At 36.4% G+C, this 24618-nt stretch overlaps 4 protein-coding genes and 1 non-coding gene across 6 annotated transcripts; 3 read left to right on the top strand and 2 right to left on the bottom strand.

Moving 5' to 3' along the window:
• Window positions 154-4065, bottom strand: LOC105167646 (phosphate transporter PHO1 homolog 9). Its single transcript, XM_011087438.2, has 13 exons — window positions 3191-4065; window positions 2776-3073; window positions 2639-2687; window positions 2478-2549; window positions 2267-2396; window positions 1980-2100; window positions 1621-1879; window positions 1429-1533; window positions 1291-1335; window positions 1051-1200; window positions 694-972; window positions 460-596; window positions 154-323 (listed from the first exon to the last, which is right to left on the bottom strand). Exons 1-13 carry the CDS (start codon window positions 3756-3758, stop codon window positions 230-232), a joined length of 2307 nt encoding a protein of 768 aa, XP_011085740.1. The 5' UTR covers window positions 3759-4065; the 3' UTR covers window positions 154-229.
• On the top strand, window positions 5849-8580 carry LOC105167644 (pectinesterase 31). Its single transcript, XM_011087436.2, has 5 exons — window positions 5849-6392; window positions 6632-6709; window positions 7205-7392; window positions 7672-7845; window positions 8204-8580. The coding sequence occupies exons 1-5, from the start codon at window positions 6045-6047 to the stop codon at window positions 8367-8369; spliced, it is 954 nt and encodes a 317-aa protein (XP_011085738.2). The 5' UTR covers window positions 5849-6044; the 3' UTR covers window positions 8370-8580.
• On the bottom strand, window positions 8952-9024 carry TRNAA-UGC. Its single transcript has one exon. It is a non-coding gene; the product is annotated as a tRNA-Ala (tRNA).
• On the top strand, window positions 12177-19004 carry LOC105167642. Its single transcript, XM_011087434.2, has 9 exons — window positions 12177-12380; window positions 13551-14924; window positions 15217-15347; window positions 15572-15794; window positions 15935-17379; window positions 17591-17639; window positions 17727-17956; window positions 18089-18196; window positions 18462-19004. Exons 2-9 carry the CDS (start codon window positions 13596-13598, stop codon window positions 18691-18693), a joined length of 3747 nt encoding a protein of 1248 aa, XP_011085736.1. The 5' UTR covers window positions 12177-12380; window positions 13551-13595; the 3' UTR covers window positions 18694-19004.
• LOC105167732 (UDP-glycosyltransferase 83A1-like) lies at window positions 21710-24404 on the top strand. Of its 2 annotated transcripts, XM_020695676.1 has the most exons (3): window positions 21710-22306; window positions 23279-23880; window positions 23965-24404. In XM_020695676.1, exons 1-3 carry the CDS (start codon window positions 21835-21837, stop codon window positions 24163-24165), a joined length of 1275 nt encoding a protein of 424 aa, XP_020551335.1. In that variant the 5' UTR covers window positions 21710-21834; the 3' UTR covers window positions 24166-24404. The 2 variants fall into 2 exon arrangements, with proteins under 2 accessions (XP_020551335.1, XP_011085854.1); XM_011087552.2 differs by having other exon boundaries at window positions 21711-22306; window positions 23279-24404.

Genomic DNA, 24618 nt, shown 5'->3' with positions numbered 1-24618 from the left:
TTGTACATTGATCATTCTTACCAACAGGAAATTTGAAAAAATGCAAAAAAAAAAAAAAAAAAAAAAAAAAAAAAAAAAAAAAAAAAAAAAAAAAAAAAAAAAAAATTAAAAAAAAAAAAAAAAAAAAAAAAAAAAAAAAAAGAAAGACAAAGAAAAGAAGAAGAAGCCAGATAATCTAGGGTCTCTTGTGTTGATATCTGTATTGTAAAATGTGCACCTTTGTGTGTGCTCACATGATCTTTTCATCTTCATAGTAAAATGGCAGCGGTACTGTCTTGAACGCTCGATAACTTTCAACGTTGTTGAAGTGCTCATTTTCCAACCTGCACAAGTTCAATGTAAATGTTGTTACGAGAAAAATTCAAGCCTGGTTCCAGAAACAACTTGATAGATAATTCACTCAGGTTCTGACATTAATTTTCCTACGATTTGCAGTCCCGTTGAGAACAAGGATCTTACCTGAAGAAGTTCCAAATTCCACGGCGAAGTATCTCCAAACAGGCAACAAGGGCAACCATTGCTTTCCTGTGGAGAAATGGTGCTTCAAAACCAAGAATCAACTGCATCCAAACTAGTCTGAGAAGTACGTTCAATACCTGCAATTAGAAGTCGAGTTTTCATTGTTAATGCTCGTAGAGCCACAAGAATCTGCATATTTGATGGAAAAAAAAAACATTAAGAGTCAATACTCACTATAGCCACAAAGTACACAGCTTTGTTTGATATCAGAAGCTTATCCCTCAGCCAACGGTTTTTGGCATTCTTTTGCAGAAGACCCCAATCTATAACTATATCCCAGTACGTGTTGTATACTGTGGTAACTCCTGAGCTTGTTGCTGCCATGATTCTCCAAAACGTTTGTCTCCTGAGATCATATATTGTCCTAAGGACAAGTGCCACTACTGTTGAGAAATATTTTAGGCCGTTAAGCCCTTGCATGGGCTTTTTCTCCTCTAACAGGCGGCGAAGGCACTGGATTTGTTCGAGCAACAAAGGTTAGGTTCCCATCGGGACAGAGAGAAGATTTCACACAAGATTAATTAAGGTTACCTGAAGGACGCGCGACCAGAATGGAATGATCACAACAACTATATAGAGAATTTCGTAAGTATTGCTTTGAAGGCACTTGTTTGATCTCCTTCTGAAGTCACCCCATCCATAGTAGCAGATGTAAAACAGCAAACTTCTGAAAGCCTGAACCTGAAACACATGCAAACAAGAATGTTAGTGCATTTTTTTTCACTTGATTCATTGTAATTATATTCAATTATAAATAGGACAGCTTCACACCTGGCTTGTTAGCTGATCTGCCAAGAAGAAATCGGAGAACGTAACCTACAAAGGCAGCCAAAGACAGATTCTGATTAGGTAATAGTTCCCTTTTAGATTCGTCTTTTATGTGTTTCTGCTGTTGTAAGATTTGCTTACCTTGTAAAGAGGGGCACAAATACAGCGCCATGCGCAACGAACAAGAAAGAAACGACTTGAACGATATAGGATGTTGAAAGGACAGATGCTTATAAGAAGCAAAACCTTGAAATCAAACATTCGAGAGTTAGCATTCATCAGATATGGTAAAAGATACTGCAAAATATAAGAGGAGAACGAATTTAGACTTACGGTAACTAGTCCTAGTGGAACAAGTTCAGTTAAGGTCTGAAAACTTTTTGTTTCAGGGTCCATTTCCATGTCCAAGTTAGAGAGTACGGCAGCCAATGCAAGTACCGAGAGCCCGGATGCAAGAAGGAAGATTTCTCTGAAGCCCATTTCTGTTCCTGGTTTAAATCCAAAAATAAACGGGTAGTTCACCTGGAATCGCCTCCAGAAGTATGTGTTTGCCCCATACATGAGCATGTGTAGGAAAATGTATGCGAACAAGCTGCAGAAAGGATTGTTATCAAGTCATGATCACATACTTCAGCAGAATGAAAGCAAAATTTTTTTGGATCAGTTGAGAGTTATTGACGCAAAAAGGATACCTATAGAGTGGAAATATATTGTCCATATACTGCTGTCGTCCCTCATGATTAAGAAGATTCCGTGCATGTATTGAGACAATGATACCCGCGACCAGTGCTGTTGAGCAACCAGTGAATAGTCCTGCAGGTGAAAGGAAGGAATTCACTGAGCTAATGACTTACTATACTAATATCAGAACAGAGAAAATGCTTATATTCTTTTCTCAGAAATTATTCAAGGAGAGCTAAAGATCAATACCGAGTATATGGAAATGAAACAGGAACTAATTCGTTCTGAACAAGCTTACCAAGGAAAAATGTTGTCAGGTGCCTCTCCTTTTTATCTCTTGGTCTCAAAGATTTCATTCCTCTCCCACGGTTGCCGTTTGTGAAGTGTTTAATGAATGTGGCCTCAAGTCTTTCGATGAGTTTGTTAACCTGGCAAAACAGAAAAGAAAAAATTATGGCCGGTTCTATGTGAAAACCCAAACATTGAATAGCTTGTTTTACAGTTGAAACCTCGTCGCAGCTGCCAAGATAAGATGTGTCAATCATCTCTAAGTAAGATTTAGAAGCATTTCTTGAAGTGATCTGCACAATAAGTCAAGAATTTGAGAGACCAGAGGGAGAAAGAAGATGATAGCAAAACTACTTCTTGATTGAAGGGGAGACTGCAATACCTTGTCGTATTTCTTCATAATCTTGGAGAAAGCAAGCATATTCAAGAAACTGGCAAATTTATGCAGTGCAGATCTATGTTAGTCATACTAAAATCACATGTAGATGTATGCTTCTGCAATGGGGTAAGAGTTGTTACCAGTAGCTTTTAAGAAGTCGAAGTTTTTGGTAAAATTCAACGAAAGCCCGTCCCAATTTCTCTTCCGCTTTTCTTAGCTCCTCCTTGCTGAACGATAGATCAGATTTTGAAGAAATGATAACATTTCTTAAAGTCGAGATGGGAGTGTCAGGAGCAACATTGATCTTTACATGATCCAAAACTTCAACAGGAGCAGGCCTAAAACCTTTAATATCCTTCTTGTCCTTCGAAGCTCTGATCTGTTCATCTCCAGAAGATCCATCGCTGCCCGTTTCAACTTCTTCAATTACATCCATTTCTGTGTAAGCAGAAAACAGAATTAACAACAGCACACCCGAAGTTGCAAAGACATTTGTCTTAGTTCATCAGCTATCTTGGCTTACAATATATGAAAATCTCAACGCCAAAAACGTACCACGGCTTTCTCCACTTGCCGATGCAATGTCTGTTGCAGGAGCTGAACTCCCGACCTTAACTGCTGGAGCAAATTTCTGTTCCACATAAGGCTTATGCACTTTTATCCTCAACGCAATTAGTGCATCCATCTGTTTGCTCAGTTCCTCGGCCTCAACTTTCACTTCTTCAACCTTAGCCTTATAAAACCTCAGCACTTTGTTGAGCTCATGATCAAGTTTCTCAAAGAACACAACCTCATCCCCTCCTCCTTCCTCGGACGACCTCAGAAACGTAGTCTGATAATAATTTTCAGAGCCCTCTTGCTGTACTGGACCCACTAATATCACTTCATCCTCATTCTCTTTTGATGAGCTCCTAACATGGTTGTCTCGGCCTGTTAGCCCACTAAACGCCCTGTACATGGTTAGCCTCCTTGTCAGGAAGCCCTTTCGGCTCGAAAACTGAGGTGCATTCTGCAGTCGAAATCTCATGATCTCTTTCAGCAGCTTCTTGAGATGGCTGTAGTCCATGTATGCTCCCTGCCATTCTTGCACCATTTGAGAAGTTAATTCCTTACCAAACTTCATACTTGCTTAGCTATGAAACAAGAAAATCTCTCTCCTATTCGAGTTCTAACTATTCTTACTGGCCTGAAACTTAATAGAAAAGAGAGAAGCTGCTTTCCTAGGGTACTGTCTGAAATCTTGTTTCTGGAGAGTCTTGGTGGTTTATTGTGTAGTCATATTTTCCGAACATTCTCTTATATAATGGTTCGAACAAGAGCAAGAAGAAGTAAACTAAATTGTGCAAGAGGACTTGGTCTACATTCTGTCAATCAGAATTGTAGTCGTTTTGAATCAAAGTTGGCTGCCTAGAAGCGTCACTGTCTGAGTGCCATTATGCCCCCGAGTCCCCACAGTTCTCTCTTTCTCTTGTATTTACTTGCTTTGTAGTTAGTTACCCCAACTCCCACTTGGTGCACGCAGCTCTACGTTGAGAATCAGCACCCACTGTCTCTTGCTAACTTGTCACACGCACATGCAGCATACAACCTAATGGTTTTCCAATTTTATCTCGTTTCAATAATTCATTGTAAATTGCATATATATATATATATATCCATAACTATAGTGTTCTTGAAAAAATCAAACATTATAATAGCAAAAAAATTAATTTCATTTAAATCACAATTCAACTTGGCCTCTGGACATGACGGAATTTAATGCTTTCATCATTGTACTTGCCACCCCCCCTATTGCCAAAATCTTCTCAACCTCCAACCTTTTCTTTTATTATTATTTTTCAAGATTTTTGTTTTTTTAATAAGTTGTAAATAAGCCTAATATTGATTGATAAGAAAAGGAGGTGGATTTGAGTCAGCCTCAAGATGTCTTCTGTTTGGGGCTCACATCACCCTTGGATTAATCGGATCCGAAAGCTGCTGATTTAGATGGAGACCCTACTCTCTATATCTAATGTACTCGTCCATTGAACACCTCACTTATAAAGGGTGCTTTAGCGATGTATAAAATAGTAGCTAAGCGCATCATCCCTAATACTTGCACGCACATAACCTGATAGATATGACGTTCATTTTCAAACAAAAATAAGAAAAGGTGGAGCAAGTCACTAAAATTAGTGGATAAATATGATAGTATAATAGCAATTAAAATATCACATGAATCGTTTGAAATAAGTATAAGTCATAAATATTCAAGGGTATAATTTATATTTTTAAAATTTGGTTTTGCAATGTCATAAATGACCGATTGTGAGTGCGAGTTGATTTTTTTTTTTTAATACTAGTTATTGTGGTACGCCTTTTTTGCTTGCAAATAATTTAAAATATATTTTAAATTACAATGATCTTTCCTGAGGTTTGATATAATTACGTATATTCCTTGTTATTTGAAAAAACTATAAATACCTCACTGATGGTTGATGAAATTATGTAATCCTTGAATGGAAGTATGAAATTGTCAATTTTGCGCTTATTGTATTTTTTATTTTTTAAAAAAATTAAAAACTTATAAAAAATCGAACAGAATGGATGAAAATTTTTTAAAAATTATAAAAAAAATTATCCACTTAATCCATAAAAAAATAAATAAAATTAAAATTTTTAATACGCAAGGCATTTTGGTCAGTTTATCATAAAAAATGGATGGTAATCTAATGGATTGAGCTAATTGTTAGACAACTGTTAAAATTAGGGAGATATTTGGTAATTCTTCAAACAATGAGGGGGTACTCGTAATTATGCGAAACCTAAGAGGAGGTTGTTGTAATTTACTCCAAAATATATTATATAAAAGTAAAATATATAAATCTATTAAATTTTAAAAAAAGAAAACTAATTTATAAATTAAAATAAAAATTAAAAAATTAAATAAGTTAGTTATAATATTAATTGAAGGGCATTTTTTACTTTATAAAAAATTAGTGTCGTGATGTCATTAACCGTAATTTGTGAGGATGGAATGCCTTTCTTTTTTATACAGTACATATTAGTATAAATAATTCAATTGTTATTTTTTTATTTTGTGAATGTAAAACAAATTTAAAAATATTAAATTAAAATCCCACCTGATTTTATCCTTTTGTTCCAATCCTGTCAAAAAAGGAAAAGAAAACCAATTTTCTGACAGTAATAATAAAACATGGAACATTATTATTATGAGTTATTTTTCGATCAACTGTATGAGTCTGAGACTGAGTCTGAGTCTGATGCTCTAAGCATCCACAATCAATCATCCAACACCAACATAGAAGAAAGCGAGTTCGTGTTTCCCCAGATTCTTTACTTCACTCCCGTTCTCTCTCTTTCTCCCACGGTATCACGCGCAATATCAATCCCGCCCCGCCCACTGCACATGGCCTCCAATATAATTACGGTGGCGCAGGACGGCACCGCCGACTACACCACGGTGCAAGAAGCCATTGATGTGGTGCCGCTGGGCAACAAGTGCCGCGTTGTCATTCGTGTGGCTCCCGGAGTTTACAGGCAGCCGGTGTACGTTCCTAAGACCAAAAACCTCATCACACTCGCCGGACTAAGCCCCGAGGATACGGTTTTATCGTGGAACAACACCTCCGCCAAAATCGAGCACCACCAGTCGGCGCGTGTCATTGGGACTGGGACGTTTGGTTGCGGGACTGTTATTGTTGAGGGGGAGGATTTCATCGCTGAGAACATTACTTTTGAAAACTTTGCCCCACAGGTCAAATTTCCTCTTTGCCTTTTTTTTTTAATCATTTTTTCTACCTTAATAGTTAGCTTTCCCAACTTGAAATGGGGGGTCTCTGTTAGTATAAAAATGTCAGTTTTTTATATCAATAGGTGCGCATTTCCAGTATTATGAAATTTGGATCTTTGTTGATGAGTTTTAGCTTTGAGCTCTCAAGCTAAAATTGGCAGTGATAAGTTTGCTAATGTAAGAAATTTTTACATTGTGTATAGGGGTCGGGCCAGGCTGTGGCGCTTAGGGTGACGGCTGATCGTTGCGCGTTTTACAATTGCAGGTTTCTTGGATGGCAGGTCTGCAGATTGAATTCTGCCATTCTTAGTTGTTTTGGGTGAATTGTGCTGATTGTTAGAGGAGAATGTGAAAAGGGAAAGTTATTATGTTATGTGGGAGCAGAATTTGTAGTTCTTGCAATTGTTTTGATTGTTATACTTGTAAGACCGACCCATAGACTTTTAACGATTGAGACCTTGAGACGAATGAATCTTTGGCATGACGGAAATGTGGAGAGTGGATTATGAGGATTATGAATTATAGAGGTGCTCTTGCTCATTGTATGAAGCAAGTTTATTGGCTTGAGTAGCTTTAAACAGTGTACTTGATCTTTGAATTGCAACTTGTATCATTGTGAGACTGCTATAGTTCTTTGGGGTCCTTTGTCGGGGAGACTAAAATTGGTGTTAAATTTTAATTGAGGGGAAATAAAAGTAGAAGTATGTAGGTGACGGGAGTTCTGCTAGTTTACCTATGACACGTTCTTTTCTTCATCAAAATTGATTCTTATGCAGGATACACTATATTTGCACTATGGGAAGCAATATCTACGAGATTGCTACGTTGAAGGAAGTGTAGACTTCATTTTTGGTAATAGCACTGCCCTTTTGGAGCATTGTCATATCCACTGCAAATCCACTGGATTTGTAACTGCGCAAAGCAGAAAATCTTCTCAAGAGTCAACTGGATACGTGTTCTTGAGGTCTGTGATTGCTTGCCCCTTGAGCTATGAAATGAATGTGCTCATTGATTAGAGAACTTAGCATACCTGACTGTCCCCACAATACTAAAAAACGTAATTTATATGGTGCTTTTGAAATGAGTCATGGAGCTCATGATGGCAGAAAGATATAATCTGGGTTTCCTTGTGATTCTTGTTTGCGTCGTAGTTACTGCCAAACTCTTGCAGCAAAAGCAGCCACTTCATGCTGTAAATATCCTCTTAACTTGTTCAGTAATGGCCTTTTTGCTGTGTATGCAGATGTGTGATTACTGGCAACGGAGGAACAGAATACATGTATCTTGGACGACCATGGGGACCCTTTGGGAGGGTGGTCTTTGCCTATACATACATGGATGCTTGTATTAGAAAAGTTGGTTGGAATAACTGGGAAAAGACCGAGAATGAACGAACCGCTTGCTTTTATGAGTACCAGTAAGTTTCCTGGAACCTAGTCCACCTAAGAGCTTTCAATATCAAATTCAAAGAGACACGACAAATGAAATCATAAGAAGATACAAACTTATTCTTCTCAAGAATATCTAGTGTAAACAAAGAAATATACACTTCGAACAACTTGAACGCCACAGGTTATAGTGGAGTAACGTTCTAGTTCGACAATCCACCTCTATCAACTTGTTCACATAATTTCAGGCATTGGAAGATAGGTAAAGATGCAGATTATACCCTGATGTTGTGCCACATAATTTTTGCAATTTGAACCTCTCTCTCCCTCCCTCCTCTTTTGGTAGTCTGTTTTTGTGGTTTTCTAAGAAGCTTGAATTGATTGCAGGTGCTATGGACCAGGTAGTTGCCCGTCAAAACGAGTGACATGGGCCAGAGAGCTGATAGATGAAGAAGCTGAGCAGTTTCTCGGTCATAGTTTCATCGACCCAGATCCACAACGGCCATGGCTAGCCCCGATGATGGCTGTAAAGATACCATATTCAGCTATGTAGAAAGAAGTAAGGTGGGTTGTCATCCATAGTTTGACAAAAACGAGAAGAAGCATATGTGATGTGTTGTAATAGGTGCAGAAAGAAATAAGGTTGATTGAGCATCTTATGTTGAATACTCTTTGTTTTACTGAACATGTGGTTTCCATGTTAGGAATGTATGTATTCATTGCCTTTTCAGGGTACTATTAAATTATGTGACAAATTTCTTTAACAACACATTACACACACTTCAGTCATAATTGTCACATTTGAGTGTGTTGCTCAAGACTTTGATCTGATTTTCCTTTTTCTCTATTTGGACAGCAAATATGAGGTAATAAATTCATTGAAATTTTCATCCTATGATTCCTATCCTATCCTTCCCTCTCCCATTTCTATATCGATACAAATATTCTTAAGACAACATAATCTCGTTTTTGGTGCAAGAATGAGAAAAAATTATAACTATATTTAAAAAGAAAAAAATAGAAGAAAAAGAATATCTTCTCATTTCTATTCTTTTGAATAATTTCAAGCGCAAGAGTAGACCCAAGAAGCCCAAAATCTGCAGGCCCAAAAAATCTGTTTAATTGGGGGAAAAATTGGAGATGCGGGGGATCGAACCCCGTGCCTCTCGCATGCAAAGCGAGCGCTCTACCATTTGAGCTACATCCCCATTTGCTGTTCATGTCCGTTCGATGTACAACAATTCTCTCTCAAAAACAAAAGAATCATTCTTACCTCAATCTTTCTCAATTTTCTACATTTCTACTACAACACATAAGCAACATCTTTACAACATGTTATAAATTTAAAAAGAAAAACTTCATATTTACTTGAAAAAATCATGTAATAATATTGTCTCATGTTTTTCATTTTAATTTTTAGTGAAGCCCTCAAATTCTGTGCCCACTTAATTGCAACCTTCTAAATATTGAGTGGGATGCCATGTGACCCCTTCCAATTTTGTCATAACCCAACAAACTTTTCCCCTTCTAAAGGTTAGAGAAAAAAAGGAACAAAAAAGATAGGTAATTTTAGTAACCCCTTTGTTAAGTAGGGGTGTGGAAAAAGTGACAAAAACCCTATCACTTCCATTCTTCAACATATTCTTGGAAACAAATCTATACATCACAATCAAAATGTGCACCACCTTATTTCTACTCCAATTCAATGCATCATTATACGAATTTATTTAAATTATTATCGAATTTAAAAATAATACCGATTCGTTTATAATTCAGACAAACTTACACAAATCGAATACAAGCTTATTTGATATTTTTTTCACTAATCGATTTGAAGTTAAACCGAGCTTGAACTTATTGCTACGTTTAATGAATTGAGTCTAAACGAGTTTTTATCGATATATTTTCATGAGGTATCGAGTAGTTTAATGTTTTTTTTTTCCAACCCTAATTGAATGCATGTTAGCTCAATTGGTGAGAATATGTTACTTTCTATCATAAATTTGTGTGTTTGATTTCGTCTACTGATGTGAGGAATTACATTAGTGGGTAATCTATAAGTACCTGTATAAGTAATTTATGATTTCAGGAGTATTGATTGGGACGAAAACTATTGAAACTTTTATTATAGAAAATAAATACAAGTAAACTTTCATACTGATTCAAATATTTAAAATGCTAACAATCAATTATGAGTTGATGCTGTGTAATTAAATTGGTTCAACTTTAATAGTCTTGTGGAGAATTTATGAATAAAACCAGTCTTAGATAGAAGTCCAGCCCAGCACTGAATTTGGGCTTCAATCCAATCCAATTATTAGCACAATAATTATATTAAAATTCTTTCTTGCTTATGCCCATTTCATTAATCTTTTTGTGTCTTGAAACATATTCCGTGACCATATGGTCTTGTGTTCGTATTTCACTAATACGTGAATGTTATTTATTTTAATATTAATTTTTAGTTAATTATAAATACTTGATATTGAATATTGGCATATTAATTATTATAGTTGTGAACGATTGAGATTTATGATACTTGTTTTCACATATTTATGATATTAAAAAACACATACTTTCAGTCAAAAATATGTGTTTTCAATTAATATAAATTTTCGTATGAAAATAAAAATATGTTTAACATTATGTTTTATATTATATTATGGTGTCAAATCGATATATTTTTAACAAAAATATAAATAAAATAAACAAATTTCAGTTAAAATACTGTTTCAAAAATTAAAAATTAAAATGGAAAATATAAACAAATAGGTTGTAACTCTCTCCCTGGAAATAATTGTGATGATGCTATTTAAGACGTAACAAATTTCCATTTTGATAGATCAATAATTGACAGGAAGCCATGACCTTGATGATCTTAACTTCTCAATTATGTAAAAAAATAATAATAATACTTTCACATTTATTATGTGATTGAATTATTTAAAAAAACGATGAGGCGCAAAAACAAATAGATTATAATTTACAAGTTATAAAATTGAACATGTATGTTCGAATTTAGTGCTTCTTATAATTTTCAAGAAAATAATGACGATTACTATAATTGCTCTGATTGAAATTGTCGAATTTGAGTTAATTACACTTAGCCCCCATTTGAAATTGTTAAATTATAATTTTTTTTGAAATTATACTTATACCCTTTTAGAAAATCTTGATTGAAACATGAGTAACTCCCTTCCGTTAGGGTTTGGACGGAAAATGCTGATATAAAAAGCTTTTGCCCCTTATTTAATATTTCTATATATATTTTTATACTTATAAATAGATAAATATAATATATATATGGAGTGAAGTATACATCGTTATAATTTTCTTTTATAAATACAAAATTATTATATAAAAAAAATTTAAAAGAGGAATAAAATAAAAAATTTATACAATTTTTTTATCGTCAATATTTTTTGTCCAAATTCTAACAAAAAGGATCATGTGTAAACAATAAATTTTTAAGTGTAATTTCAAAACTTTTTTAAAAAAATAAAATTTTATATTTTTAAGGGGTTTAAGTGTAATTAATCTTTAAAAATTTTAAAAACATAGTTTTATTTATTTAATAAAATAGGTTTGATAGAATAATTATTTTTTTTTAAAATTTAAATGAAGTTTGAACAAATCAAACTACATAATTAAAATTATCCACATTTTCACTGAATTATTTATGTAATTTTGATAATATGATTAGATGGTCAGATATATTACACATAATATAATTAATATATACTTTAATATACATAATATTGAAAAAAATCAATATTTTAACCTAATAATTAAAATTAAAATTGATGAATAAATTTGAAATTATGAATTTAAATTTATATTTATTACACCTAAATAAAAAATATCCTATAATAATTACACCAACGTTAACAGCTAAAAACGGCGGCGGGAAAAAAAAACAGATGAAAAAGGCTGCAAATAACATTTAAAGAAAAAAAAAAAAACTCTCCACCTACTAATTAATTTTTTTCTAAAGAAAAATTATCCAAAAAGCCATCTGAAAAAAGCGAGAGCGTGGAACACGCGCTGAACTTGAGAGCGTCACCCACAGCGCAGCCCTATTTTTCTCCTTTTCACACCTATCCAATTGTCCATACCCGCATGCCCCTAGGCGTCTCCCCATCAATCTACACCGTCAGATTATTTTAAATATCTCGACCGACGGTTGTTATTTCTTCTCCACCGTACACATCATCACACGAGGGAGTTTCCTCGGTTCGGGAAGACGGGGCTCAGTCGTAACCTGAGGCTCGGACCCGAACCTAGATGGAGTGTAATTTTTACTTAAAAGAGTTTTTATTTATTTATTTATTTTTTAAAGAAAAGGGATTTTAATAAGTGAGTAAGTTGTCTGAAAGACAAAAAACCATCCCTCTCACTGTTTAGAGAGAGAAAGTAAGCAGTGAACAGTGGACGACCTATAGATACATACAATACACGTACTTATGTGTGTGTGTTTGGGTGTAGAGAGAGAAAGCTGAAGCAAATGTGATGAGAGCTGGAGGAAAATTGCTGTAATTGATCTCCATTTCATGAATTACCGGAAGTAAGTCCAAAGAAAGTGTTTTTTTTTTTTTTAGTTACACACAAGCACACTTAACCGCTCTCAATTATTTAACTCAGATCACGCTCTAAACACTGAAAGTTGGAGTTTTTGCAGCTGTTCTTGCTTGTACGTTGCTCAAGATTGAAGCTCCTTTAGCTTGCTTGAGTGTTGGAGTTGTAGTATCTGTAATTTGAGCTGTGATTGTATGTGCTTTGGTCTTAATTTGGTCGAAATGGGGGTTTTAGTGAATTCTTCTGAGGGTTTTGTTTGTGGTTTTGAGGAATTTGTGTAGAGTTTGGTAACATGCACAAGTCTTTTTAGGGTTTTTTGATTCGTGGGGTTTTGGATTTCCCCTCAAATTCTTGCTATGGACGATTTATGTGCTTGTAAATTGCTTTTGAGAAAAAAATTAGAACTGGTTTAGTTAAAACTTTTATGGTGGCAATGGTAAATAGTTTTTTTATTTTTTCTTAGTGGTTTTAGCTTTGTAGTGGTTAACTAGGGCCTTCTTTTGGGAATCAAGTGTCCTCTAACTCTTAACTTTTTGGGTTAGTTTCAGGGAATTACCAGATTCCCAGTCTGTTACCATGTAGTTTCACTGGTTTTCATATATTAGTTGTCTTGCTGTCTTGGTTAGTGACACATTTCTAGTGAGGAAATTAAGATTTTGAAGATCACAATTCTGTTTCGTCAGTTACTAAAAGCTTTACTTATGCTGCTTTGGGATTTAAAGCTCACGAGGGCATACACGATTGATGTAGTGTGGCTTAGCATGTCTGAAAATTTGATCTGTTGGCTGAAGTTATGTTGCATGTCAATGTGGATGTGACAGAAATAATTATGCTTCTGGTTTTCTCGTAGTTGTGCCTTAATGTGTGAAACTTTGGGTACGGGAAGGTACTAAGATCTTATAATTTGTTTAATCTATATGAGTAATTGGGTTTTTGTTTTTAGCATGTGGTACTTTTCGACTTTGCTCATCTGTATGTGAGGTTCATTCTTTCTGTAATTTCTAATGCAAATCTTCTTACTCTGTCTCTGCATGTATTGCAATTTAGCTTCAGAATACTGTTTCGGTTTGGATCTAGGTTATAATCGTTTCTTTTGGGCAAATGTCGTCCATTGGTGCAGCCTCTGTTTGTCTTGACATATGCTCTTTTGGTGCTGTAGGTGCACCAAACTCAATCAAAGCAGTCAAAGTTCATCAACATACAAATGTTGCAGCGCCAGATTATGTTTAAGCAGCTGCAGGAACTGCAGCGGCGACAGCAGCTCCAGGATTTAGGTGATACCAGAAACCAGAATTATGTAAATCAACTGTCATCATTAAGACAAGCTTCAGGGGGTCAGTTTCCACCTGCAATTAATGGAACACCTGTACAGGACTCCTCCCAGATGTTTATGGTTGGTAATATGCAAATGATGCAACATGATGCACCCAATGGATTAGTTCTTTCACAAAGTCATAATCCTGTGCAGCCACAGTTTGACATATCTTTGTATGGAACTCATGCTCTAAACAATGAAAAGAATTTAAATCAATATTCTCAGTTCCAAGGGCCATCTAGTCTTTCTGTTGATCTGCTTACGAAGAACAATAATAGCCCTTTAGGAATGGCTGCCATGCAGCCATTCACGAGTCAACAATGCAATTTCTCTTCCGACCAGATTGGCATGCCTGGTAATTCATTACAATCCAATCAAGAGAAGAATTTGTTTGGTCAAGTTCCAATAGGCGGTTTCAATAGTGCAGTTTCATCTGGGAGCTACACCCCTCAAGGAATTAAGATGCAGAGAGATGAATCACTTTTGGATTCTGAGGGGAGGCATGAAGATGCTGGTTGGAATGGACTTTCCCCAGGGAAAACGTCGAATCTTAGCCTTTCACAGAATACTGCTTCTCTTGATCCATTGGAACAGAAAATCTTGTACAATACCGACGACAACAGCTGGGAATCATCATTCAGCAGAAATAGCAAAATGAGCACAGGAGGATTTGAAATTACAGTGGAACACACATCTCACATGGATGCATTGCCTTCTATACAAAGTGGTAGCTGGAGTGCTCTAATGCAGTCTGCCGTGGCAGAAACTTCTAGCAGTGACACAGGGATACAAGAAGAGTGGAGTGGACTGAGCTTCCAGAATCCAGAACCACTAAATGACAATCAGCCCCCGAATTTCATTGATAGTGAAAAGCTGCAAAATAATTGGGTTGATAGAAACCTGCAAAATGCCACCTCCCCAAGTTCAAAGCCTGATCATTTCATCCAGAATAACAATATGAACTGTAGCTTCCCTAATTTTCAGCAATCAGGCCACCAATATCTTAAACAGAAAGAGGAATATCTCTCTGAGTCTTCTCGTGCCACCACCCAGCAGTCCCCAGGAAATACTAGCCAGTTGACTGATTATAACTCTCAACAGAGGAGTTCCACAGGAGGGTTTAACACTTACGCAGGTCATGAATTTGGGGGCACTTTTTGGCTTCAGGGAAATACATCACATCATGTGCCTGGTGGTAGTCAGAAGCCATATGATCAGGTTAATTGAAAAATACTTTCTCCCTGATACATTTCTCTTTTTCTTATTCATTAATTCTGAAAGGTTCCTATATGAACTGAATGCTATGTTTTCTTGAAAAGTGCATCTAAATGGTTTAGTGGGAATGGTAAAAAAATGTCTAATAGGGTTCTAGGTTAAGATGTTTCTGAAACTAAAATAAACTCTCGATGAAACCATAATACATAATCGTAGATTAAGTTCTCTTTATTGGAGAATTCTTTTCTTCGCTGAAAGGTCAGTAATTGGCAATCCTATTATTCCCTGCTTACAGGTGAACCAGCTGAATGTTCGCAGGTTTTCAGTAGAACCAGAGAATATGGCTCCTGGAAAAAATGTGGAAGCTGTGTCAACTCTATTAGGTGCTTCTTCAGATTGTCATGGTGAAAGCACAATTGCTCCGAGGTAGTCATTATCTGCAAGATGTTGAAATTTATATGCTACTTGTAAGTGTAACGGCAGAAAAACATCGGATCATGTGAAAAAAATCGATTATATTAACATCTTCTTTTGGGTTGGTAACATTTTATTTCTTTATGTTATTTCTGCTTTTACCCGTTTTTCTGCTTCTTTTCCTCCAATATACATTTGAATAATCCTTCTGTTGGGAATTTGATGATTACTTGCAGTGAGAGTATGCTTGAGCTACTTAACAAGGATGATGATCAAACACATGCAATGCAGTTGAACTCGAGAGTCTCTATTCCCGGAGACTTGCAATTAACTGAGACTACTGTTGCATCTTTTGCTAAACCATGCAACACTTCCATGTCACCGGATTTTGGCTTTAGACTGGGGCCTGTGGATCCTGGGACTCCAAAGTCGTACTCATTTTTCCCGCCCTTGTCGACGGTGGGTAAAACAACTATTTTGTCATGCAAAAATGAGTTTATAAGGTCCTCCAAGATGGAGATATCATATTTCTAGGATGCTTCTCAGTAATGAATGTAAATTCCGTTTATCCTGAGTAGGAACTTTTACTTCTTATGCAGGGAAACTCAAGAGCAACAGCTGTTTCTAGTCACAATCTGAATGATTACATTAAAAATCAACAGCCACCTCCACCAGCTCCAACTCACATGGCTACTGAATTCCCGGCATACGGCGCTGCGTCCTCTCAAGAGAATCCTGAACAGAAAATAACCCACTCAAACGGTCCAGAATTCCCACTTCTGGAGCATGAGCCGGTAACTCAACCCTCTTTGACATCAGATATGCTGCAGCATGCAGGATTTCCCGTCGGGCTACCTACCCCATGGCCAGATATGGCCACTCAGCAGCATGCAGCTTCCATGAAATCTTTCAAATTCTCCTCCAATTTGTTTCGATCTCCTGATTCAGCGTCTAGCAGTCTAGGTGCTGGCCCAGGGGCTGCAAATGAGCAGTCCAATGAGAACTGTTTCCAACATGAATTTAATGTACAAGAATTGGGTACACATTCCGGGAAATCAGAGTGTAGCGGACAACAACTGGATAGGGGCTCAACTGACATGCACGACTCAATACTAGCAAGCAGAAGTACTCACAAGCAAGAATATATGAGAAAGCACCACATGGAAGCAGATCCTGTTGGATCTGGTTCATTGATGAATAATACACAGCTGCAACCTTCTAATCAAGCAGAGGGGAGAGACAAGGAAATATCTACTTTTCCTTCTAGGGACATTGGAGCCTTTCGGAATTCTTGGAGTCACAATTACTCTCTTCTTCATCAATTGCATTCTGCAAGGAATGCTGAAACTGATGGTGCTAAGAGTTTCCCACCTAAATATGATAATTATCAGCCGTTAATTGCCAATGCAAGGGAGCTTCTCATGAGTGGGAAGGCAGGAGTCAAAGATAGAGCAAAAGGCGACCTGAATGCAATATCACAGCTTGGTGCATTTCAGTCTGGGGGCAATACCCGATGGAACGGCTCACAAGAGGCCCAAGGAGATCAATCAGGCAAAACGTTGTCTACAGCTTACCATCAGAATCGCCAACAGATTGATATGTTTTGCCAAAATGATATGCAAAGTCCCGCTGGCAGTAATATATCTTCCAACATGACATATCAGTCGCAGGTCAGTTTGCAAATGGCTCCATCCTGGTTTAAGCATTATGGGACATCGAAGAATGGACAGATGTTATCAATGTATGATCCAAAACTTGCGGTTAGTGCTGCTAAGTCATTCCCTGAAATGACTCGAAACTTGCAGGAAAATAGTCTGATTATGCAAGTAAATTTGGCTAGTGCTAGTCAAGGAAGCGGCTTATGTCCTACAGCTGCCACCTCTGTAACCTGTAAACAATTGAAAAGCAATTGTTTGTTGCCTTCAGATGTCACTCCTCAGAACTTGGCTGTTTCAATACCAAAGAAACGTAAACTTCTTGCATTTGATATGGTACCCTGGCACAAAGAATTAAATCATGGACCACCGAGGCTCCAAGATATCAGGTCTGTACACCTACTGCAATTTAAATGAGATGACATTTCTTCTAATTGATAATTTCGTTTTTCTTCTAACCCCCCCCCCCCAAAAAAAAAAAAAAAAAAAAAAAACAAAGAAAGAAAGCACAATCAAATGGATAAATGACCGAACATGGCTTTTTATTTTCCGGCAAATACTTAAGAGTCAACATTCACCATGCTTTCCTTCTTTTTGCAGCACCTCAGAGTTAGTATGGGCACAAGCTTCAAATAGAAGACCAGAAGAGGTGATGCGGGTTCTAATGGCATAAAATATTGTGAATGTTTTGTATGCTTCTGTAAATTGACGCCTATTTGTGATGCAACTTTTCCAGGTAAAAGATGAGGCGGAAATTTTTGAAGAATTCTTTCCAGCGGTTCGAGCAAAAAGACGGCTTATTTGCACCACACAGCTTATGCAGCAGGTCTTCCAACCTGGACCACCAGTTATTCTATGGTCAGATGCCAGTTCAAATTGTGATTATGTGGCATATTCTGCTGCCAGATCAGCATTAGGAGATACGTGCAGCCTGACTAGTCAATTGCCATCTCATACCAATGACATGTAAGAGTTCCTCTAAGAATTTTATTTCTAATCCTTTCCTAATTGCAAATTACCGCCAATTTTCTGGTGCAAGTAAATCATGAGCTTATGTTTTAAAAATACCTGTTTATTTTTCTTGTTAATGATGCTCAGTTCACCTGATGAGCTAAAGACGTCAAAGAGAATGCATACCTGCGAGTTCACAAAAGTTGTGGAATGCTTTATTAATCGAGTGAAGAAGCTTGAAGGTGATTTATCAAGGTACAAACATTTTCTACTCTTGGAAGCAGTTCTGTCTTTAAGGTTAACATGAATATGGATTCTTGTGGGCAAGATTTTCTTTAGCCTAGTGTGATGATGCATAACAAAAGAATGCCAGAATATGCATCAGATATATACCGAATGCTGCATGATAGTAGTTTTGCCGTTTAGGTCTGATCCACTTTGCTTTTAGCTAAGCTTTCTTCCTTTCTCTAAAACATAAGTTTTTGTGGGGAAACTAAGGGGTGTGATTTTGATAATGCAGACTGGACAAAAGTTTATCAGTTGTAGACGTCAAAGTGGAAGCACAAGACTTGGAGAAGTTCTCTATAATCAACCGTTTCGCAAAGTACCACATCAGGGCCCAACCTAGCGCAGTTGATCCTGCATCCTCATCTAACACATCAATTTTGCACAAGGCCATCCCCCAAAAATATGTCTCGGCATTTCCAATGCCTAAGATAGTACCAGAAGGGACAGATTGTGTTTCGTTGTGATCATGGATAAATTAAAACCATTCCTCCAGTCCCTCTCCATTATCCAAAGTACAATCCGCATCTGCAGATCTGTGCTTTGCTTGACTGATGAAAGTGGACGGGGGAGAAAATGCTCCATGAAACCATGCAAGTTTGATCAACTGATCTTCTCGAAGTAAAGGTGGATACTTTTACATTTTTTGAGGAACATATATATATATAATATATTGGTCTCTGTATATGTGCACGAAAGATTTAGGACGATGTAGGAGCAGGCCACTTACTCTGTACGGATTTATTAGCGATTTGTATGAATGCACGTTTGCGTATTAGTCTAATCTTACATAATACCACTGTACCCTTCTCCTCTGTCAAAACTCCTTGCAGGTGAAATGGCAGTGTAGCTATCAAGAAATTAGCAATCAGAGTATCAGGTATTCTACTGCACCTATAAAATAGCATCTGATATACATGTATACGTGTATATATATATATGTATGTACACTTTAGAAGCTTCTAAGCCCTTTTCAGGTTACATAATTTATTCTGAGATGTACCAGGTTGTTCCCCGACATAGATTTTGTGGCCCCCAAAAGCCTCAGCTTATAAAAACAGTATCGTTATCCACAAAAAAGAAGAAATGACTGACTTTGTTGTACTTAAAATATCACAACAAAAAGAGTTGGGATTTCTCTGTAGTAAGTACAACATAACTTTTGGCTGCCTCTCTCATTTTCACTCGCTCACTCACTGCCACCTCAGCAATCCCAAGATCCTGCTTACTACAAATAACGACCAGACAAGCATTTTGTCCCCGCTGATGTGTCTTCACACAGCGCCAGTAGAATACCAGTATCTGATTCAATCATATGTGAGAGAAAGTGATGTGAGAGAAAAAGGAAAGGGATAGTTGTAACTTTTTGGCATTTACTCAATCATACTAAATTATACTATATTGTATTGTTTTTATCCAATGGAAGCTGCAGAATAAAGGTAGAAAAACAAATTCTTGGTCAACCTGTGCATGATAACTACCAATGGGTATGCTAGCTAGCTGTGGGATTGGTGGGCGCGCACGCGAACTTTCTCAAAGACAGGGAAAAATAATATTTGTTGGGTGCTGACAGCATGCAAAATACCATGTTGTCTGATCTTGATTTATCCAACGCCCCCAACATTCAATTCTCAAAAGTGCTTTTTGTGTTTTTCTCTCACCACAAATTGTGTTTTGTTCTTCTTGAGGTGGGACCCAAAGAGCCATCTGACGAGGGTGATGCATTCTTGTTCAAGTTCATTTTCATTTGGTGGATTAATTAGTGTATAGGTTTGGGTTTTATTGGACTCATGGTGGTCCTCTCAATTTTGTTTCATTCAAACCCAGCCGCGACCAGTATTCTTGATATTTATTTTTATTTTTTGTTGACATGCAATAATTAACATGCGCTTAAAAAGTTGACACCATGTTATATACTTCAAAGATTTCAATGAATTGCATAATTCTTGGATGGATTGAGTATATCATCCATCCTTCTTTGTTACTCAAACTCTTTAATCAAACGACGAAAATCATTTCAAATCCTTACTCAAGGTAACGTAATGTTTCCTTGGACAAGCCATATGTATATGTAATATTTTACGAGGTCATGAATATACTTATATATATATATACACACACGTTAATTTGTTATGAGATTCGAATTTAGGTCGTTTCTATTCTTGTCTAAATCAAGCAGATTATTATACTTGAGAACTCAAAAACAAGATTCTGATGGAAAATTATATTATTAGATTTAGAGAATAGTCCATACTAATAATTGGGGGTGGAGGAACCTTTCTTTAGATTCTGACCACATAGAAATGCTATTTGTTACAATGCCAGACTATTTTTGGATCATTCCAATCTAACTGATAATACACTTATCATGTGATTGATTAATTTTTTTGAATTGTACATTAATTACACAAAAAATATATTGTACTTGTTATATAATTGATTTAGGTTCAACTAAATCCGATTTGGGCTATAATTTTCCATCAAAAGTTGACAATTATTGGGCTTATGTTCTCAAGTGCTATGCCTAAAATTATTTTTTCATCGGCCCAGTAAGTTAGCCCATCCCTTAATTGGACTGGATTTTTAATGGGCCTGCAAGTTCTAATTTTCGAACTCAAGCTTCACTTTGATTTATTTGAATAATTTATATTATTATACGACCTCCAATATTGTAAGTTCAGACTCTATTTTCGCAAAGGGGAAAATCATAATCAAATTAATGACAGATTTTTTAATTGTTATCATTATTAATAATGAATATTTATAATTATTATTATTCAATTTTTTGAAATTAAAAAAAGTACTTAAAAAATACCACAAATGGAACCCAAACTCATAAAAAATATTAGATCCAGACTTAATTTAAAAAAATATAAATTGTGTTTGGAGCTGTAAATTGACACAATATTTTACTTGTACCATATTTTAATTCATTCTACTTGATAATGACAGACCTATTAGGCCGTGACACAAAATTCACCCTTCTTCAATTCAAAATCAAATTAAATAATTAAAATGTCTGTCTTGACAATGATTTGGATTATATAATATTAGGCTGGTCAATTAAAGTCTTCCGTCGGATACCAACAACATTAAAATAAATAAAGTGAATACAAATAATCTCATCCACCCGATTATTATTTTAATTCAATAAAAATATGAGATGCTACTCATCCAACTCCACCATTTTTGTATTTCTTGCCCAAGGAATCAACCTCTCAACACTATCCGACATTTCACCTTTCTCTTTCTTCAAAATTAATTAACAACCCAATTAGCAGCCACCCTTGCTGCTTTCAAATCTCTCCCCTTCACAGACAGACAGATACACATAAAATTATTATTTGAATTGAGTTTGATCGAATTAAATTAATCAGATTACAAGTATAATTGCATTTGGCTCATAATCGGTTATTCATCTTGACCGTACGATCAGTATAATACACTTATTATTTAAATTAACTTTGGTTTGATGAAATCGGACGTAGCCTAGAATTCTTGATATTATTGAACGACCAACTCATTTGTTAAATATTTAAGATATGTAAGATATAGACATATACAGCATACAGGGTAAGAGGCTATTAGCGTGTAAGGGAAGAACAGCAATGGGGAAACCTCACGTACTAATGGTGCCATTCCCAGTTCAAGGGCATGTGATCCCCATGTTTGAACTCGCGTACTGCTTAGCCAAACACAGGATAAGAACCACAATCGTGAACACAGAGATCGTCCACCACCGTCTCCTCAATTCCACCTCCGCGTTGGACGATAGTATCCGTTTGGTTTCAGTTCCGGATGGACTAGAATCAGGCGAGAGACAGATTCCGGGGAAGCTGATGGAGGCGGTGTGCAGAGTGATGCCTGTGAAAATCGAGGAGTTGATACGAGAGATTGGTGGATGCTCGGCGGAGGATAAGGTGAGTTGCATTGTTTATGATCAGAGCCTCGGCAGAATTCAGCAGGTTGCGGAGAGGATGGGAATTGGATCTGTGGCCTTTCTGCCCGCAGCGGCCGCTTTGTTGGTGTTGGGGTTCAACATTCCCAAGTTGATTCAGGATGGAATTATTGACGACCAAGGTAACGTTTTTATATTACTCGTAATTTTTATTTGAAAATTGAGTATGTTATGATTGAATCAATTATATGATAAGTGCAATTTATGTAATTTTCGTCGTGTAAATAGTTTAAATTTGGGCATAAGTAATACACACTAAAATTTGCCCTCTTGTTTCAATCTAGAGATAGGGTGAGAATATTACATATATACCCCTAAAGTCCGAGGTAATTATAGAATTTCTTGTGTTTTTTCGGTAATTATACTGTATGTATGAAATATTTACTTCTACCGTTTGCTTATAAAAGTATTTATAATAGAAGATCCAAATCCACATACCAATTACACACTGTGAAGGCCCCATTTATGGATTTGATTTTATTTTAAATGCTATTGCATCTTTTATTCAATTCAATATATACGTATTTTTGTGTTCATCAATTATCTTATTTTTAAAACAATTATACAAAACATGTCTATTAAATAAAATTGAAGATATTTGAAATAGAAAGCTTAAGGTATGTAGATTTTCTCACTATATCAAGCAAGTTAGAAAATGGCATAGGAAGATGCCGTTGGAAATTGGTTGTGAATTTTTTATCACACTTTTATGTTATGAATTGGTGTCATATATTATATCAACATGTGTTCTCTTTTCAAACAAAAGACATATATATTTAAAGAGGAATTCTAACTTAAAATCGATTTTGGTCAGACCTAAATTAATTATATGATAAGTGCAATATATACACTTGTCATGTGATTAATGTATAGTTTAAAGAAAATGATTAATCACATGGCAAGTGTATCATGTTTGCTTTAATAAAAATTCTTATATTTAGATTAAAATATAATTTAAAATAAGAGTCACATATATATACACGTATAATTATGATATCAATGTGTAACGTAAAAGTGGGATGGAAGAAAATTGCATTACATGCTAGTTTTAAGAATGAAACCAAAGTAAATAGTAAAGACAATGGCAAGCGCAGGAAATCCATTAACGGACAAGGCGGTTCAGTTTGCAGCAACAATGCCCATCATGAGCCCGTCCGACTTCGTCTGGCACCGTCTCAAAATCGCCTCACTGCAGAAACTACTCTTCCACATCATGACTGAAAACAACACACCAACAGAATCAGCAGACTGGCTCATTTGCAACTCCGTCCTCGATCTCGAGCCAGGAGCATTCACCATGGCTCCACAGATACTCCCCATCGGCCCTCTGCTAGCCACCAATAACCGGCCGGCACATTCAGCCGGCGGGCATTTCTGGCAGCAAGAGTACGAGTGCCTAGAATGGCTCGACAGGCAGCCACCCTGCTCAGTGATATACGTTGCGTTTGGGAGCTCTGTAATGCTCAAAAAAGCTCATGTCAAAGAGTTAGCATTAGGGCTGGAGCTCGCCAACAGGCCGTTCCTGTGGGTGGTTCGTCCCGAAGCCATTGATGGGGCTGACGATTGGGAAGAGTTCTTGGAGAGAGTGGCGGGTCGAGGGCGGATCATCGGTTGGGCGCCTCAGCAGAGAGTTTTGGAGCATCCTTCAACCGCTTGTTTTATAAGTCACTGTGGCTGGAACTCGACTCTGGAAAGTGTGAGCAGCGGAGTTCCAATGCTGTGTTGGCCTTATTTTGCGGATCAGTTTATTAATCAGAGCTATGTTTGTGATATTTGGAAGGTGGGATTGCGACTTGAAGAGGACGGTGCTAACGGGATCGTGGCATCGGAAGAAATTAACAGAAAGATCGATCGGTTGCTTGGGGACGGTGCGTTCAGGGGGAGAGCTTTGCATTTGAAGGGAAAGGTGTGGAGCAGTGCAAGAGAAGGGGGACATTCTCATGAAAATCTAAGCAAGTTTATCAATTGGATAAAGAAATGAAACTTCAAGCGGGATTTGATTTTATATTGTGAAGTATATTGTATCCTCTAATTTATCTAATACACATACATACAATATGTGTATAAAAATTACGTCATATATTTTATTCGGAAAAAGACAATGCGTATGTGGTGTGATCTCAAATATGTTAGCGTGAAGCCAATGGTATTGTACGAGAACAATTCATGGATTAATGTATGTGATGAGTCTGTTTGTGAATTGTAATTAAACTTTCTGAATTTTTGACAAAATATTTGCTCCGCTTGGATGAGATCTGGAGATGAACGCGAAAGCAAGAACACTTGGCCAAGTATTTCACTTATTACATTAAAAATTAAATAATACAATTAAGACTTAGTTAACTATTAATACTAAAATCTATAATAAATATTAAGAACTTTATGTATCAATTAAAATTATTTAGAAAAAATCAAATATAATGAGCTGTTAATT

This window comes from Sesamum indicum, linkage group LG8, assembly GCF_000512975.1.
Source record: "Sesamum indicum cultivar Zhongzhi No. 13 linkage group LG8, S_indicum_v1.0, whole genome shotgun sequence".
In the NCBI taxonomy this organism is placed as follows: Eukaryota; Viridiplantae; Streptophyta; class Magnoliopsida; order Lamiales; family Pedaliaceae; genus Sesamum; species Sesamum indicum.
The sequence above is the reverse complement of the archived record's forward strand: the minus strand, read 5'-3'. Positions and strand labels throughout refer to the sequence as shown.

What these genes read in the sequence shown, in the direction of transcription:
- LOC105167646 (XM_011087438.2), bottom strand. Translation starts at nt 3,758, where the DNA reads ATGAAGTTTGGTAAGGAATTAACTTCTCAAATGGTGCAAGAATGGCAG. An exon ending in AATATATTTCCACTCTATAG is followed by an intron (nt 1,880 to 1,979) that starts GTATCCTTTTTG and finishes TCCTTTCTGCAG; the next exon opens with CTTGTTCGCATACATTTTCC. An exon ending in TTCCACTAGGACTAGTTACC is followed by an intron (nt 1,534 to 1,620) that starts GTAAGTCTAAAT and finishes TTTGATTTCAAG; the next exon opens with GTTTTGCTTCTTATAAGCAT.
- LOC105167644 (XM_011087436.2), top strand. Translation starts at nt 6,045, where the DNA reads ATGGCCTCCAATATAATTACGGTGGCGCAGGACGGCACCGCCGACTAC. An exon ending in ACTGGATACGTGTTCTTGAG is followed by an intron (nt 7,393 to 7,671) that starts GTCTGTGATTGC and finishes CTGTGTATGCAG; the next exon opens with ATGTGTGATTACTGGCAACG. An exon ending in GCTTGCTTTTATGAGTACCA is followed by an intron (nt 7,846 to 8,203) that starts GTAAGTTTCCTG and finishes AATTGATTGCAG; the next exon opens with GTGCTATGGACCAGGTAGTT.
- LOC105167642 (XM_011087434.2), top strand. Translation starts at nt 13,596, where the DNA reads ATGTTGCAGCGCCAGATTATGTTTAAGCAGCTGCAGGAACTGCAGCGG. An exon ending in CCGAGGCTCCAAGATATCAG is followed by an intron (nt 17,380 to 17,590) that starts GTCTGTACACCT and finishes TTCTTTTTGCAG; the next exon opens with CACCTCAGAGTTAGTATGGG. An exon ending in CCATCTCATACCAATGACAT is followed by an intron (nt 17,957 to 18,088) that starts GTAAGAGTTCCT and finishes AATGATGCTCAG; the next exon opens with TTCACCTGATGAGCTAAAGA.
- LOC105167732 (XM_011087552.2), top strand. Translation starts at nt 21,835, where the DNA reads ATGGGGAAACCTCACGTACTAATGGTGCCATTCCCAGTTCAAGGGCAT. An exon ending in TGGAATTATTGACGACCAAG is followed by an intron (nt 22,307 to 23,278) that starts GTAACGTTTTTA and finishes TGGCAAGCGCAG; the next exon opens with GAAATCCATTAACGGACAAG.